The sequence below is a fragment of the Phycomyces blakesleeanus genome, assembly GCF_001638985.1.
Source record: "Phycomyces blakesleeanus NRRL 1555(-) unplaced genomic scaffold PHYBLscaffold_5, whole genome shotgun sequence".
Lineage (NCBI taxonomy): Eukaryota > Fungi > Mucoromycota > Mucoromycetes > Mucorales > Phycomycetaceae > Phycomyces > Phycomyces blakesleeanus.
Genome location: NW_017265138.1, coordinates 521,011 through 535,719, shown reverse-complemented (window position 1 = coordinate 535,719; position 14,709 = coordinate 521,011). Strand labels below are relative to the sequence as shown.

Below are 14,709 nucleotides of genomic sequence, written 5' to 3'. Positions count from 1 at the left end.
TAATAAAAACCATACTTTCTTAGCTTAACTTCTTTCTTTACATACCTCTTTCCTTCCTTGCATTTAATTAGAAAATTAATAAATTGTTTATAAAAAACATGCTACAAATTAGTTTATTTTATTTATTTATTTTTAGGATTGAACAATGTAGAGGGGAGAGGATGTTTATAGAGATGAAGTGATAGGTTATTGTAACGGTTATTATTGTTATTATTTTTCTTTTTTTAGAAAGAAACACCTTCCTGGCGCAACTCCTTTTCAATGACCTCAATAATCAATGCGGGATCAGCACGTTCGACAGATACAACAGATTTTGGCTTGTCAAGGAGACCGATAAACTCAGTAGGCAAGACATTCTTCTCAAAGTTAAAATCGCTGTATGACTTGAGTGCGGTCTCGACAGCACCAGAGAACTTTGCAGGGTGGGCAGTAGCGAGGCAGATAAGAATTTCAGGACCAGCAGGGTACAATGCAAGATTGTCGCGCTTGATGATCTTCTCAGCGGCAGCAACACCAACAGCTGTGTGAGGATCGAGTACATAAGAGTTCTGGTTGGCAGCAGCAGGCTTGTAGAATGTACGAATGGTATCGATAGTCTAAAAGCAAATAAAACCAATTTTATTATTAATATACATATTCACTTTACAACTAACACACACCCTTGAAACACAGTTGCTTTATCTCTCGCTCTATCTCTCTTTGCTAGCTAATATTGATTGATCTTACCTGTTCATCTGTTACCATAGCAGCATCGAAAAGAGCGCGTGCCTTGAGGACTACTTCGTTGTTGACTTTGAAACTTCCTTCGGTCTTAAGAGCCTGCATCCAGCTAGCTACGGTTTGACCAGCTTGTTCGTCAGTCTGGACAGTTTCACGAGCAAGGTACCACAACAGACGCTCAAAGTTTGAGGACAATAAGATGTCCATAGCAGGTGACAGGGTCTCCTTTACGTTTCCATCAGCACCAGTCTGCTTCTCGTAAGCGTTTGTCTCAAAGAAACGGTACAAGATATCGTTGGCATTGGTAGCAACCAACAGCTTATGTGTAGGCAAACCCATACGGTGTGCAAAGTAACCAGCAAGTACATCACCAAAGTTACCGGTAGGTACAGAGAAATGAATGTTGATGGCTTCAGCTTCAGGAGATCCAGGTACCAATTTGAGCGAACGCAACAAACCAAAGTAAGCCTGGAAGTAGTACACGGTCTGTACCAGAATACGTGCCCAGTTGATGGAGTTGACAGCACCAAGGTGGTGACGCTCGTTGAACTCCTTGTTACCAAACAAAGTCTTTACAATATCCTGACAGTCATCAAAAGTTCCCTCTACAGCCAAGTTGTGTACGTTTTTGTCAAGAACGGTTGTCATCTGGGCTTCCTGAATAGGGCTAACACGTCCGCGAGGGTGGAGGATGAAGACGGATACATTCTTCTTGTTGCGCAGACCATAGATTGCAGCACTGTATTTTATGCATTACATGATAGATTATATTAGCTTTTATATACATTGTTTGTTTGTTTGTCTGTTCTTTATTTTATTTTATTTTTTGACGACTAATTGTGTATTACTTATAATTAATTTGTATAATGTCATTATTTTGGTTTTTGATCTGTTTACCTGCCAGTATCACCAGATGTGGCACCAACAACTGTCAAACGATGAACCTTTCCACCGGCTGGTTCGGCACGGTTCCGGCGTTCGAGGAAGTACTCGAACAGATTTCCAACGAATTGAAGTGCAACGTCCTTGAACGCAAAGGTAGGTCCATGGAAAAGTTCCAAAACGTACAATCCGTCACGTACACTGGCCAGAGGAGTGCGCTCTTCGTGGCGGAAAGTGGAATAACTGCGCTTGACGAGGTCTTCGAGGTCTTTGGTTGGGATTTCAGTTTGGTCAATGTAAAGTGACAGCAAGGCAACTGCGAGCTCTTCAAAGGATTTATTAGCCCATTCTTTACGCCAGTTGGTAGGCAACTGCGGGACGCTGTGGGGAATAAAGAGACCACCATCAGGCGAGAGGCCGGCCATAACAGCCTCCTCGAAGGTGTAGCCTTGAGCCTGTCCACGGGTAGATCTATACTTCATTTGTTTAAAAAGCGAAAGAGAGTAACCAGTGTGGAAATACGATGTGGTGTTTATTTTATCGCAAAAGATCCAAAGTGACTCACGTTGAATCGACGTGATTGGTTATATTTAGGCCCTATTTTTATTTTCTGTTGTGGAGAATCAACAGAAACCTACAAAATGTGTGTATGACTGGGTTGCGGAGAATCTCAACCAATACAGGCAGGCACCTTAAATTTTACACCTACTTTACTTTCTTATTTTGAGTTTTTGGTTTTGGTTTTGGTTTTGCGGATATTTAATAATAATAATAATAAAACGTTTTATATATAAATATAAATATAAATATAAAAAAGAAAAATCTTATTGATATAATAATTATAGAGAAATAAAACAGCTTTTATGCTCTAGTCAATTACGAGCAAGTCAACATGCTTGAGTGATAATGGCTATTATTTAATTCCTATATAAAATAGGAATAATATGGTGGGATTGGATTTGGCAACTAACTGATTTTGGAGGGTGTAGGCACAAAGATAAAAATAAAATATAGTAGAGAATGTAGATAGGTAGATAGGTAGATAGTTTGTAAATTTACAACAATAAGATCATGTGGTATGAGTAACATTAGATGAAGGCTTCAACTTGAATCTTTCTGTAATGGCAGCCAGCTCAGGAACATCTTGAAGCTATAAATAAATTAGAAGCATTAGTAAGATCGTAAAGTATGACAGATCAGTAAAGTTTACCTGTATTGGGCATGGAAGAGTAGAGGTAGCTTGGAAGGAGGGGTGTGCGACGAGTAATAGAGCATTGGCAGTGGAATTTATTGAATAAGTAACAGTGATATCTTTCATTGGACCACCTGTCACTCCACAATGGCTGGTTATGGTACCAAGGATAACTCTATAACGATCGATTTCTGGCCTGTATGTCATGGAGAATGGGATACTTTTGTTGTAATCACTTTTTATAGGTACATATTCATTTTCCACAAAACTACTTCCGGCCACTGGTTTACCGGGCATAGGATAGTATGCCTAAAGGAAAGAACAATGAAAGAAAAATTGTTTAGATGTTAGTAATCCAGATACAATAATCTTCTGGAATACTCAAGTATGATTCTTAATTTACCGTGGCATTCACATGGCTAAAGTGTATGGGGAATATGTTTGGGTTCTTGATATTGATAACAAGGTTGAAATGAATTGTAAACGAATCGTTTGTGTAAGTTAATGCTGCCATATCAGTAACTGGTACCACGTCTGCTATAGAGAATTTTGGTGGAGTGGCAGTGTGAAGGATGATCCCGATCACCGCAAATGCAATCGCGAGGGATATGATTATGAACCACACCAAGACAGCAGCCCATGATGGTAGACAGTCTGCACAGCACAATAGGCGAAGAAGCCTGTTTCTGTTCTCCAGCCGACTTGGTTTATTGAGCGCCTTCTCGCTCAAGGAGTCGTCCCGTGGCATTCCAGGCATCAGAGACAACTTATAGTCAGAAGAGACATCACCCTTATGATCAGACTCCTGGGTAGGTTTGGATTCAGAAATACGAGGCATTGGGAAAAAGGCACAGATACAAAGAAAGAAGGAGAAGGCGACATTTATATTGCTTTTTTTTCTTTTCTTTTCTTTCTCAATATTATCTCAATCTTTTAGTTTTCATGACTATAATTTTTTTCTGTTTGTTTGTTTGTTTTTTTTATGTATGTGCTTTGACCCCCTTGCTTCCCAGATCAAGACATTTTACTACATATAATAGAGGAGGAATGCATGTTTGATTGATGCTCTACAACAACGATACCATTTATTTATATTTTATATTGTTAAAATTTATTTATGTATTTATATGCAAAAAAAATGTATTCTATCTAATTGGTATCAAATCAAAGGCATGCTCCAAACAGTCTTGCCAGCAAGAACTGCTTTTTCGAATAAAGGTGCAAAGCTAAGTTTGTCCATGTACATGTAGCCAGTTAGAATATAAGGAACGACGAACAAGTGCGATGTCATCACCATATAAAAAACTGCCCAGACCCATCCAGCCCAACCCTTTTTGATCAGTCTATCTCCAATCGCGATCCCAAGCGTCTGACAAGCGAAAAACAGACACTGCAGGCCGCCCACCCAATGCGAATAGTAAAGGCGAGGGCCTGTAGAGCAATATAAAAAGTACTCGTGCATCATCCCTGATAAGGCAAAAACGGCCAAGGCAGGTACCAGTCTACATGCCACACCTCGTATGCCCATGGATATCATCAACTGTCGTGTAGGTTTGTAGCCTAGTCTATAAAAACAGTCGTTGTAAATGGTGTGCCAGCGTCTAGACCAAAAGTCACGCAGACTGTCTGTCTGCCAGGGGGAGTCGAACAAAGGTGGCATCGTCAATGTACTCTCAAGATAATGTTTGAGATCTCGCATCCACATCATTCGTTGGGCTCTTGCTTTGATTGCGCCTAATGACATTGGTTTTTTTGCTGAGCTCTGCATTCTTTGGTCTATCCAGGGTAGAACTTGATATAGCGCACAGTAACACAAAACGAAGGCATCGTATGTAACCTGTAGTTGAAGTTGGAGATATACGCAGAATAGAATGCAGAATCCAAAGCTCATCATTATGGATGCGAATGATTCAGTTGGGACGTACGATCTGTCCCACCAATGGATTAGCTGAGCTAGCACTCGTACTGGACGTTGTGAATCGACATGTTGAAAAAATACTGCCAGGCTGTCGAATACAATCTGACATGTTAGGTATCGCCAGAGGAATGGTTGGAGTGGGATATCTCTCCATTCGGGTGTTGAAGGTGGTTCGGCTTGGTTAGGTGGTCGTTGACGCCAGGAGAATAAGGTGCTAGCAAAACTCTTTCGTTGTCTACGTTCGTCCATTGATAATGAAAAGAGCCAGACTCCCATTTTCATCCCTGTTGCCCAAGCCCATACGGACAGGATCATATTGACCATAAATGAAAATTGGCCTGCAAAATACAGCGGAATTGCTAGCCCTAGAAGCCAACAACACCCCAAGAACACTTCTTGAGATAGTCGCTTTCGTTTGACAGGCAATGAAGCTACCATAAAAAGATGCGCAGGTGCCATAGCTATGGCTGTATATAAAACGGGATGCATAATAACAGATAGGGATTAGAGGGAGATGTTTAGAAAAACCACTGTAAGTTTTTAGGTTTTCTTCTTTCTTCTTTTGGTGTATATAAAATAAAATAAAATAAAATAAAATAAAATAAAATAAAAATAAAAATAAAAAAGAAAGAGAGAGTGAGAGTGAGAGTGAGTGAGTGAGTGAGAGACAATGACTATCAACTGCAAGTTTGCTTTGAATCCCGCACTTCTTGCCTCCTAGGATAATCGTTTTTCAGTAATCGTTTTTTTTTATATCTCCGGCTAAACCGAACTCAAACCCCAAAAACCAAAAAGTCAACCATTTGGGTTAGTTTTTAGACTACAAAAAAAAGCAAATTCGGCAGGAGTTAAGTTCCTTGCTTATTAATAATAATAATTCAAATGTGCTTCTAACCTTTACGCATAATAAAGAGATATCTATCTATCAAACCCTTGATTTTGATTTCTTTATTTCTCAAGAGTTTTTATACATAAATCCCAAAAGCAGGTGAGGTATTCATGGGCAAGAGCTACATTATAATACTACTGCTAATAATGATAAGGGGATCAAATTACATTTGTAAGGATGACTACCACATGAGTAGAAAAGAAAAACTAATGTATCTTGTGCCCTGAGACACTTTGTGCTTTAGACACAGATGATGATTCTTTGCCATGAGCTTTCCTCTATTGTATTGTATGTTATTTAATTTCCCATTATATTAGTTTGTTATCATTTGTCTTTTGTTTCAATTATTATTATTATTTTAGATAGATAGATAGATAGATAGATATTATCTAATTATTCGATTGTGATTTCAGAAAAAATTGATTTTTCTCTACTTTTTAGATTTTCAAGAAATCATCGTATGAATATGCTATGCAAGAGAAGATATACATTGAATAAAGCGCATTATCTACAAAGGAAAGTAAAAAGCAATATGTAAATATGCATTGATAAACTGTCCAGTGCCTCCAAAGTTCACACATGTGTACTCGAGTATGATGTATCTTAATTACAAGTATAGTGTCATCATTGTAAATCTTGGTTCACATTATATTCCGTACTTTTGATTTTTTTGTATCTACATGATTTTATATATATTCGATTGATTTCAAAGGTCAATATATATGTATATTACTTATCTATTAGAACAACTAGAGATAATTAACCATGCTATATAAGAGGTATTGATTGTGTAATTAAAAATTTACAGATTCAAACATTGGCCTAATATCACAAGATGAAAATAGAATTCGTAAATTGTTTCCTAGTGGGGTCTTTCTAATGCTGATTTCTTTGAGAAGCTCAGAAGTGGTTAGATGTGTATGTGTATGTGTACATTGCAGACAAATACAAGAGCTGGTACATTAGATAGACTTTAATATGTACATATGTATATAAAAGTAACTACGCTCATATCTATTTTGAATATAATTGAATCAGGGATATACACTTTAACTAGGGTCTCGAATTATTTTGTACGAAATTTCTAATGAGCAATTTAGCTCTATTGTAGTATATTACATTATATAATTTTATTTTGTTAAAGAAGAAAAATGAAATAAAAGAGCCGATAATCTTGAATGAGTATGTGTTGTAAATACACGACTATTCATATATATATATGATCAAGTTCTGTGAATATCTTCTTTACCACCCCTTATTTATTTTATTCTTTTCTATATTCTTTGTGTCAAGGTTTGAAATAGTAAGCTTATCTGGGGTACGGTTAAATACGGTTAAATGCGTGAAATGCAGTAACCATAGAGACCAAAAATAATAATCAAAAAACTAATCGATTTGAAACACAGAACAGTTTTTATGGTTAAGGAGAAGTAGACAAGGCAATAATAATGTCTGTCAATACAAGAAAACAATACTAAAGTTGGAATATATTGGACTATTAATAATACTCTTTAGAAATAAAAAAAATATAAAATTGAATAAAATCTTACAGCACATAACATAACATACTGCTTGAGATTGTTTCTAATAATTGACTTATACAATTTAACCCAAAACTAAAACTAAAACTAAAACTTAAAAAATAAAGAGAAAACCTGTATTATGAAAGCAACCATCTATTACAGCAAAACTCAATACTTCTTCATCTTCTTCATTATCGCTAATACATTATGCTTGGCATCGTGTTAATAATAAGTGAGTTGATCTAGAAAGAAAATATACGGGTCCCATAATAGAAGAAAGAAGAAGAAGAAGAAATCGTCTCAATAGAGCATCTCAAGAAATCAATTTCTCCCTCAACCTAGTAAGAAACATCAATAAAGCCTTGGGCGCATTCACTAGTTCTCTAGAGACCAGTCTATTGTACTAGCTTGATAATCTAAAGATGGTTTGTGAATCATTTATCAAAATAACAACAGCAATAATAGTAAACGTTTTGTTTTTTTGGTCAATTTTTGCTCAGAACTATGGTCTGAACATATACCGTTTGTTCGTTTCTTTTTTTTTTGATTTCTATCTTACGGCCCTATGTTTGTGATAGGCAAATGAAGGGTTAAATAGATATATAGTTCTTTATTAAAATAGGTTATGCATCTCCAAGTATAATATGAAAATGTAGGAATATATATATATATCCTAAAATTAGTTTTGTTTCGATAGATCAAAGGTCCCTAATTAAAGTGATACTGGCATATTAAAAGGTACGAGTATTTAGGGGCAACTGTGTGTGTGTTTGTGCTTTTTAACAGTCTAATTGATACAAGTATTTGTAAATAAAATAAAATAAAAGAGGTCGTACGGACTAACAATGAGCAATTCAGGTACATTATTTCCAAAGAAGAAGAAGAAGAAGGATATTTCACAAAGATAATCCAATGAGCTTCTGTGTATAGATATGTATTGTTTAGACCAACTATTGTTCTTGCATTCAAATATTATTCTTCACCACCTTACATTTTTTTAAGAAAGTATTGTTACACGCTTGTTATACAAGAATGAATTAGGAAATACTATTGGAAACAATGTGTGTTTGAACCTATGAATTACATTTATTAGAAGCAATATGGTCTTGGATGGATTGGTTCTCAACTTCTCGCACGAAACAAACAAACAAAGTAAAAAAGTCCTTTTAGACCACCTGGATAAGAAGGCTCTCAGCTTTTTTTTCTTCTTTTTTTTTACCCACCCCTTGTAAATAACATCAAGCCTGTATTCGCCTTTTATTGAGTGAGAAAAAAGAAGGTATTCTATGTTTTGGCCAAGGTACATTGATCCAAACAAAATAAAAGCTCATAAAGCATTAGGCCGTTTATGTAAGATTCGTTTACAAGCTGGTTGAAATAAATGGTTAGCAGCAAGAAGTACATTACAATAAGATCTTTGATATATATATATATTATTAAGAAAATTTGAGACAAACAAAAATTAAAAAAAAATTATTAATGAAGAAAAAAAAAGCAAAGATAATGATTTATTTTTGAGTGGTGGTTGTATGTATAAGAGTGCCCTTGTTGAAAATAATGGGTATAGAGAAAGTAATTAATTACATTGTTATTGTTAAAATAACCGGGTTGTTGTTTTTTGGTAAGATTGAGTTTCTGATTTTTGGATTTTATACTATGTGCAGGATGTTGAGATCATGGAATATGAACTGCTGGGGAATGAAGAAACTTTTTATGTTGAAAGAAAAAGGAAGAAGTAGGGAAGCGGTTTAGCTTAGGCATTGGTAGCCTTGAGAGAGCGGTAGTACTTGGCGACTGCGACCATGTTGACAAGCGCAGCCTCGACCTCGGGCCAGCCACGGGACTTGAGACCACAATCGGGGTTGACCCACAAGAGGTGCTCAGGCAAGTACTTGAGCATGTCACCGAAACGAGTCTTCATCTCCTCGTAAGAGGGAACACGGGGAGAGTGGATGTCATAAAGACCGGGACCGATCTCGTTAGTGTACTGCTTAGTTTCAAAGATCTTGAGGAGCTTCTCATCAGACTTGGAGTTCTCGATAGTGATAACATCAGCTAATAAAATAAAAATAAAAATAAGTAAAAAGGTTCATAAAGTCTTTTTTTTTGGAGTATTGTTTATATATATAAGAACTTACCATCAAGAGCAGCAATGGCATCAAAGATATCGTTAAAGTCAGAGTAGCACATGTGTGTGTGGATTTGGGTTTCATCGCGAACACCAGCTGTAGAGAGACGGAAAGATCCAACAGACCACTCAAGGTATGAATCCCAATCAGCACGGCGAATAGGAAGACCTTCACGAATAGCGGGCTCATCGACCTGGATACAGGGAATACCAGCAGTCTCAAGATCGACAACCTCGTCACGGAGAGCAAGAGCAATCTGGGCGCAAAGCTCGTTGGCAGGAATGTCATCACGCACAAAGGACCACTTCATCATGGTAACGGGGCCAGTCAACATACCCTTCATGGGCAACTTAGTCAAGGACTGAGCATAGACAATCTCGTCGATGGTCATAGGCTGACGACGGCTAACATCACCAAAGATAACAGGAGGCTTGACACAACGGGAACCATAGGAGACAACCCAGCCGTTCTCGGTAAAGTCATAGCCGTGCAAAAGATGACCAAAGTGCTCAACCATGTCGTTACGCTCGGGTTCACCGTGGACAAGGACATCGAGTCCAACTCTCTCCTGGAACTCGACAACCTTCTTCATCTCAGCCTTGATAAAGACATCATAGTCGGCCTGGGAAAGCTCACCCTTGGCATACTTCTGGCGGGCAACACGGATATCCTTGGTCTGAGGGAAGGAGCCGATGGTGGTGGTAGGGAAGAGAGGGAGGTTGAGCTTCTTGACCTGAGCCTCGCGGCGGACAGCGAAAGGAGATGGGCGCTTCCAGGCTTCAGTGGGAATCTTGGCCACGCGCTCACGAACGATGGGGTTCTTAGTCTGAGGGGATGTGCGGCGGGATTCAATGGCGGCGGCGTTGGCGGCCAGGGCTTCCTTGACAGACTCACGACCTTGGTTCAAAGCCTTGGCTATAATGGAGACTTCAGAGCACTTCTCGGCAGCATAAGACAACCAGCTGAAGAGTTCGGGGTTCTTGGCCTGGATCTTCTTCTCAAATGTGGTAGAGAAAGGAGAGTGGGCCAAAGAGCAGGAGGGAGCAATGAAGACGCGGTCTTGACCAAGAGCCTTGACAGCCTTTTCAGCGAGCTCGATAGACTTGGAGAGGTTATTGATCCAAATGTTGCGACCATCGACAAGACCGAGCGAGAGGACCTGGTTCTCCTTCAACAAAGGCAAGACAATGTCGAGTTCTTCAGGTGCACGGACGAGATCGAGGTGGATGGCATCAACGTTGTCCTTGATGGCGTAGACGTTGTTCTCAATGCGGCCAAAGTAAGCGGCGACGAGGACCTTGATGTTGGTCTGGGCCTTGATGGTCTTGTAGGCCTTCTCGAGGGCAAGCTTGACGTTGGCATCCAAATCGAGGATGAGGACGGGTTCATCAATCTGGACCCAGTCGGCACCGGCGGCTTCGAGCTGCTTGATGAGCTCGATGTAAAGAGGAAGGACCTTGGGCAACAAGGAGAGGGTCTCGAAATCTTCGGTACCCTTGGCAGCCTTTCCGAGGTGCAAGAAGGTAATGGGACCAACGAGTACAGGGCGAGTGTGGATACCGAGAGCCTTGGCAGCCTTGAATTGCTCGACAGCACGAGGGTTCTGGAGAGTAAACTTCTGGTCGGCCTCGAACTCGGGGACAATGAAATGGTAGTTGGTGTCAAACCACTTCTTCATTTCCATGGCAGGGACGTCAACTTTCTCAGAGGTGGCTGTGGCAGCACGCTGGAGACCACGACCCATGGCAAAGAACTGCTCGAGAGGACTCTTGATATGCTGATAACGCTGAGGAATGGCACCAAACTGCTGGGCGGTGTCAAGGACACGATCATAGAGAGTGTATTCACCGGAGGGAATGTGCTGAATGCCCTTCTCCTGCTGCAACTTCCAGTGAGACTCCTGGATCTTGGAGTAGCCAGTACGAAGCTCATCTTCAGAGATCTTGGCAGACCAGAAAGATTCGACAAGCTTCTTTAGCTCACGCTTAGCACCGACATAGGGATATCCGAGATTAGTGGCAGTAACCATTGTTGTATAATTGAATTGTTTGAGATAATGGTGAGTGAATAACAACCGTGAGTTTGCTTTTATAGGTGGTCCAATCTATGCAAAACGTAAGAAATGATTTAAACCACAGATGTCCTAAATTCCTGGAAGATGAGATCGTTATTCAGAGCCAGCCAATCATAGCAGGGCATCATCTTTTTTTTTTATATATAAAATATATTCTTATTTTTGGCATGAAGTTTGTAGATTCATCTCATTGTACTACCTGAATTAATCGAAGACCGAAAAAGAGAGATGGCATTTTGTATTCTGTAGTTGATCGATAGATGAATAACAAATATAATTAATGAACTGATTGATTGATTTGCAGTAGAAAAATATATGAGCAAATTTTGACAGGCTTTTTATAGTGGTCCCTATCACTTTATGTAAGGGAGGCTTTAATGAAATCGAGGCTTTAATATTATGGTAGTAATGCTAATAAATATAAATTCAATCAAGGCACAAAGCTCATCAAGTTTGGAGAGTTCATCTTATGTTGGACAATATGCAAGTTTACATCCAATCATACCCGAACATCTACTTTTTCTAAGGAATACTATTGAAGATCCAGGGGAAAGCCCTAAGGAAATTTTTATGTTTGTGTGTGTGTTTATGATATCTTTAAACTTTTTTGCACGGTATTGGATATCAACCACAATTTACCGAGAATAGTCTGAATTGATGTATTCCCTTTACAATTCATTCAATTGATGATATGCTGCAGTGTAATATTCAAAGTTTGTTATTTTATTATAGTATATTAAATCTTAAGTCCTTCTTCTATTTCATATCCGCTCCATTCCCTGAAGGAAGAGATCCAAAAAAAAACACACTCCGAATGAGATTAAATCTCGGTCACGTCAAGGCTAAATTGATGATGATGATGATCTCTTCATCAGTTTAGCCGCGGCTGGTAAGTGATGTAGATTTTGGATTCTTACACCATCTAAACTTCCTTTTTTTTTAACTTGTACCATAATCATCAAAATCTATCAGATATACTCAGTCAATAGAACTTCAAGGTTATGATGATGATCTTGTGAAAAAAAGTACTTTTATTTATTTAATTCCATAAAACAATTAACAATTAAACCATATGTATATCATATTTAATAAAGCACATAAAAAGCCACCGACTTATAAAACATATGCACTTATGAACAGACCGTTCTTTTTGTGATATTTAATATATTATATTGTGTCATCACCAATAAGCAAAAACATAGAAATAAAAATGAAATGAAAACGTTATATTAAAGTAAATTAAAATAAGCAAAGAGAAAGGCAATCGTTTGAATTTTGCCAACTTCTTTTGGACTTGGCCAATAGACAGCTCTCTATCAGTGAAGTTCTTTGGAGTGGTCCGGCAATAAAGCTCTAGATTTGTACTCCGACACGTCGCAACCTCGCGTGGGCTTGTCCACCTCTTGGAAGCCTGTGAACCAGACAGGCCATTCCTCCTTCTTTTGGCATATACATCACATCATGGTAAACTACCTTTTTGAAAACATCACCAACATCCAAGAAGCTCTGATGGAACTTGGCTCAGATGGATGGATGAACACCCCCAATGAGATAAATCATCCAAAATTTACTCATCATATCACTATGTATTTTATTTTCTTTACATCGCAATAGCCCAAGCAGGTTTTGGACATCAAGCAGTTCCTCGAGATCACCCGCAGAAAGGACGCCGTCTGTAAGTTTACCGATCTCGACCCTTTACTTTCGAGCACACTGTAGATCAACATACTTACTCAAACCGCCTCATGTAGCTGCCCGCGTCAAGAAGAACGGTGACAAGTACAAGTTCAAGGTCAGATGCTCTCGCTACCTTTACACTCTTGTCGTCAACGACAAGCAGAAGGCCCTTAAGTTGAGACAGTCCCTTCCCCCTGGTAAATATCCTTACTTTTTGCTTTATTTCCTTATTGTTACTTTTTTAATATGTGGTGTACTAAATATTCGTCTCTATATAGCTTTGAGCATCCAGGAGATCTAAATGACCGTACTTTATGGTTGACCATTTAGCACCCCCTCCCCCTCACCTTTTGTTCATTTTTTTTCATTAACAGCTTTGCCCCCTAAGCTTAAAGTCAATAAAGTGGACGGAACAAATATATAAAAATCTAAGGGACAAAGGAAATAATCAAGTGATATGATACTATGATTTTATTTGGGTTTTATATGGAGTGTGGGGGGTTTTTTATAGTGTTAATATTTTTGATGATTTAGTTTCTGGTATAGTTTTTTTTTTTCAAATAAGAATGTCATTACACAGATCTATAGTAGTCTCTTTACATATATATATATATATATATTCTTTTGTGAGTGACGGACAGTCACTGTTGCTTTCTCTGTAAACCAAACAAACACTATATATATTATGTCAACCAAAACTTACTTGGAAAATGAGGTAGATAGATTCAGTCAATTGAATGATCAAATGACCTGAACTTCATTTCATTTAAACAGCTCAGAGCAGCCAAGGTGTTGAATTCTGAATTGAAAGGCTTAAGATCATCAGCGGTAAAAAATAAATTAAAAATCCTTAGATTATTACTACAAATCTAAATACAATCACATATATATATATATATATATATATTGATTTATGTTGAATTACAGGCTCTGTATGAGCGTCATGTCCCATCATCGAACATATTCTTCCTTGCCGATGATAAAAAAGCAGTTCAGTCTGCCGCAAAAAGTAATTTTTTTTTTAAAAAAAAGAGATTGAATTTTGTACATGAACATAAGCATAACGATCAACGAATTCTTTTTGTATAATTTGTTTAAAATTTATAGAGAGACAAGACGATTTAGAAAATATGCTAGGTGCCGCACAAAGCTGATCTATTCAAACAAAGTAGTATAGTATCACCTAGATTCATAATGCATCTTTGTGTATTTTCACAAAATTATATTTGTTAAATATAATTCGATTGGGTTCGCACCAAAGACAAATCAAAAACCAATACAAGAAATAATGTAATTAACAATCAATCAATCAAATAAATAAATGAATGAATAGAAAGGGGAGAGTGGTTTCTTTTCTTGCTTTTTCTTCTTCTTTTTTTGAGGGTCAACTTGTGTGGAGTAGCTAGAATTACTGGAAGGTCTGAAGGGAAGGATGCTTTAAAAAGACTGGAAAATATGCCTCTTGTAGCGTGTGATTTTTGTATAATGTGGCAGAAATTTAGGACAGCAGTAAGATATCCACTCTAGAAACTACGAAAAGTGTTGTATATTTCAGTGAATACCTTTGGTTTCTTAACAATCCTGGTTTAGAAACCTTCAAATAAGAGTACAACAATACCAACAAAGATTTATATACAAACCCAGGGCTGGTAATTAAAGCGATAAAAAAATGGCTATACATTACAACCAGCTTTTAGGTACAATC

The 14,709-nt window shown here is 37.9% G+C and overlaps 6 protein-coding genes across 6 annotated transcripts; 2 read left to right on the top strand and 4 right to left on the bottom strand.

Annotated features, from left to right (window-relative positions):
- Positions 1 to 79: 79 nt before the first annotated feature.
- Positions 80 to 2,089, bottom strand: PHYBLDRAFT_185797 (hypothetical protein). The gene is made up of 3 exons (XM_018439145.1): positions 1,618 to 2,089; positions 727 to 1,459; positions 80 to 596 (listed from the first exon to the last, which is right to left on the bottom strand). Exons 1-3 carry the CDS (start codon positions 2,082 to 2,084, stop codon positions 225 to 227), a joined length of 1,572 nt encoding a protein of 523 aa, XP_018294694.1. The 5' UTR covers positions 2,085 to 2,089; the 3' UTR covers positions 80 to 224.
- A 582-nt stretch (positions 2,090 to 2,671) lies between these two features.
- Positions 2,672 to 3,632, bottom strand: PHYBLDRAFT_165174 (hypothetical protein; the record flags this gene model as incomplete). The annotated part of the gene is made up of 3 exons (XM_018435175.1): positions 2,672 to 2,752; positions 2,813 to 3,103; positions 3,198 to 3,632. The coding sequence occupies 3 exons, from the start codon at positions 3,630 to 3,632 to the stop codon at positions 2,672 to 2,674; spliced, it is 807 nt and encodes a 268-aa protein (XP_018294693.1).
- Positions 3,633 to 3,953: 321 nt separating this feature from the next.
- On the bottom strand, positions 3,954 to 5,617 carry PHYBLDRAFT_165173 (hypothetical protein; the record flags this gene model as incomplete). The annotated part of the gene is made up of 2 exons (XM_018435174.1): positions 3,954 to 5,179; positions 5,608 to 5,617. The coding sequence occupies 2 exons, from the start codon at positions 5,615 to 5,617 to the stop codon at positions 3,954 to 3,956; spliced, it is 1,236 nt and encodes a 411-aa protein (XP_018294692.1).
- A 3,260-nt stretch (positions 5,618 to 8,877) lies between these two features.
- On the bottom strand, positions 8,878 to 11,282 carry PHYBLDRAFT_108956 (hypothetical protein; the record flags this gene model as incomplete). The annotated part of the gene is made up of 2 exons (XM_018428081.1): positions 8,878 to 9,179; positions 9,263 to 11,282. 2 exons carry the CDS (start codon positions 11,280 to 11,282, stop codon positions 8,878 to 8,880), a joined length of 2,322 nt encoding a protein of 773 aa, XP_018294691.1.
- Positions 11,283 to 12,941: 1,659 nt separating this feature from the next.
- On the top strand, positions 12,942 to 13,305 carry PHYBLDRAFT_109641 (hypothetical protein; the record flags this gene model as incomplete). The annotated part of the gene is made up of 2 exons (XM_018428124.1): positions 12,942 to 13,002; positions 13,079 to 13,305. Coding segments are annotated over 2 exons (288 nt in total), but the record flags the coding sequence as incomplete, so codon positions are not given.
- A 384-nt stretch (positions 13,306 to 13,689) lies between these two features.
- On the top strand, positions 13,690 to 14,158 carry PHYBLDRAFT_142163 (hypothetical protein; the record flags this gene model as incomplete). The annotated part of the gene is made up of 4 exons (XM_018430750.1): positions 13,690 to 13,719; positions 13,779 to 13,832; positions 13,932 to 14,013; positions 14,112 to 14,158. 4 exons carry the CDS (start codon positions 13,690 to 13,692, stop codon positions 14,156 to 14,158), a joined length of 213 nt encoding a protein of 70 aa, XP_018294689.1.
- Positions 14,159 to 14,709: the final 551 nt, after the last annotated feature.

Coding starts and splice junctions, on each gene's coding strand:
- PHYBLDRAFT_185797 (XM_018439145.1), bottom strand. CDS start 2,084: ATGAAGTATAGATCTACCCGTGGACAGGCTCAAGGCTACACCTTCGAG. Junction 1,460..1,617: donor ACATCTGGTGATACTGGCAG/GTAAACAGATCA, acceptor CATAAAATACAG/TGCTGCAATCTATGGTCTGC. Junction 597..726: donor CTATGGTAACAGATGAACAG/GTAAGATCAATC, acceptor ATTTGCTTTTAG/ACTATCGATACCATTCGTAC.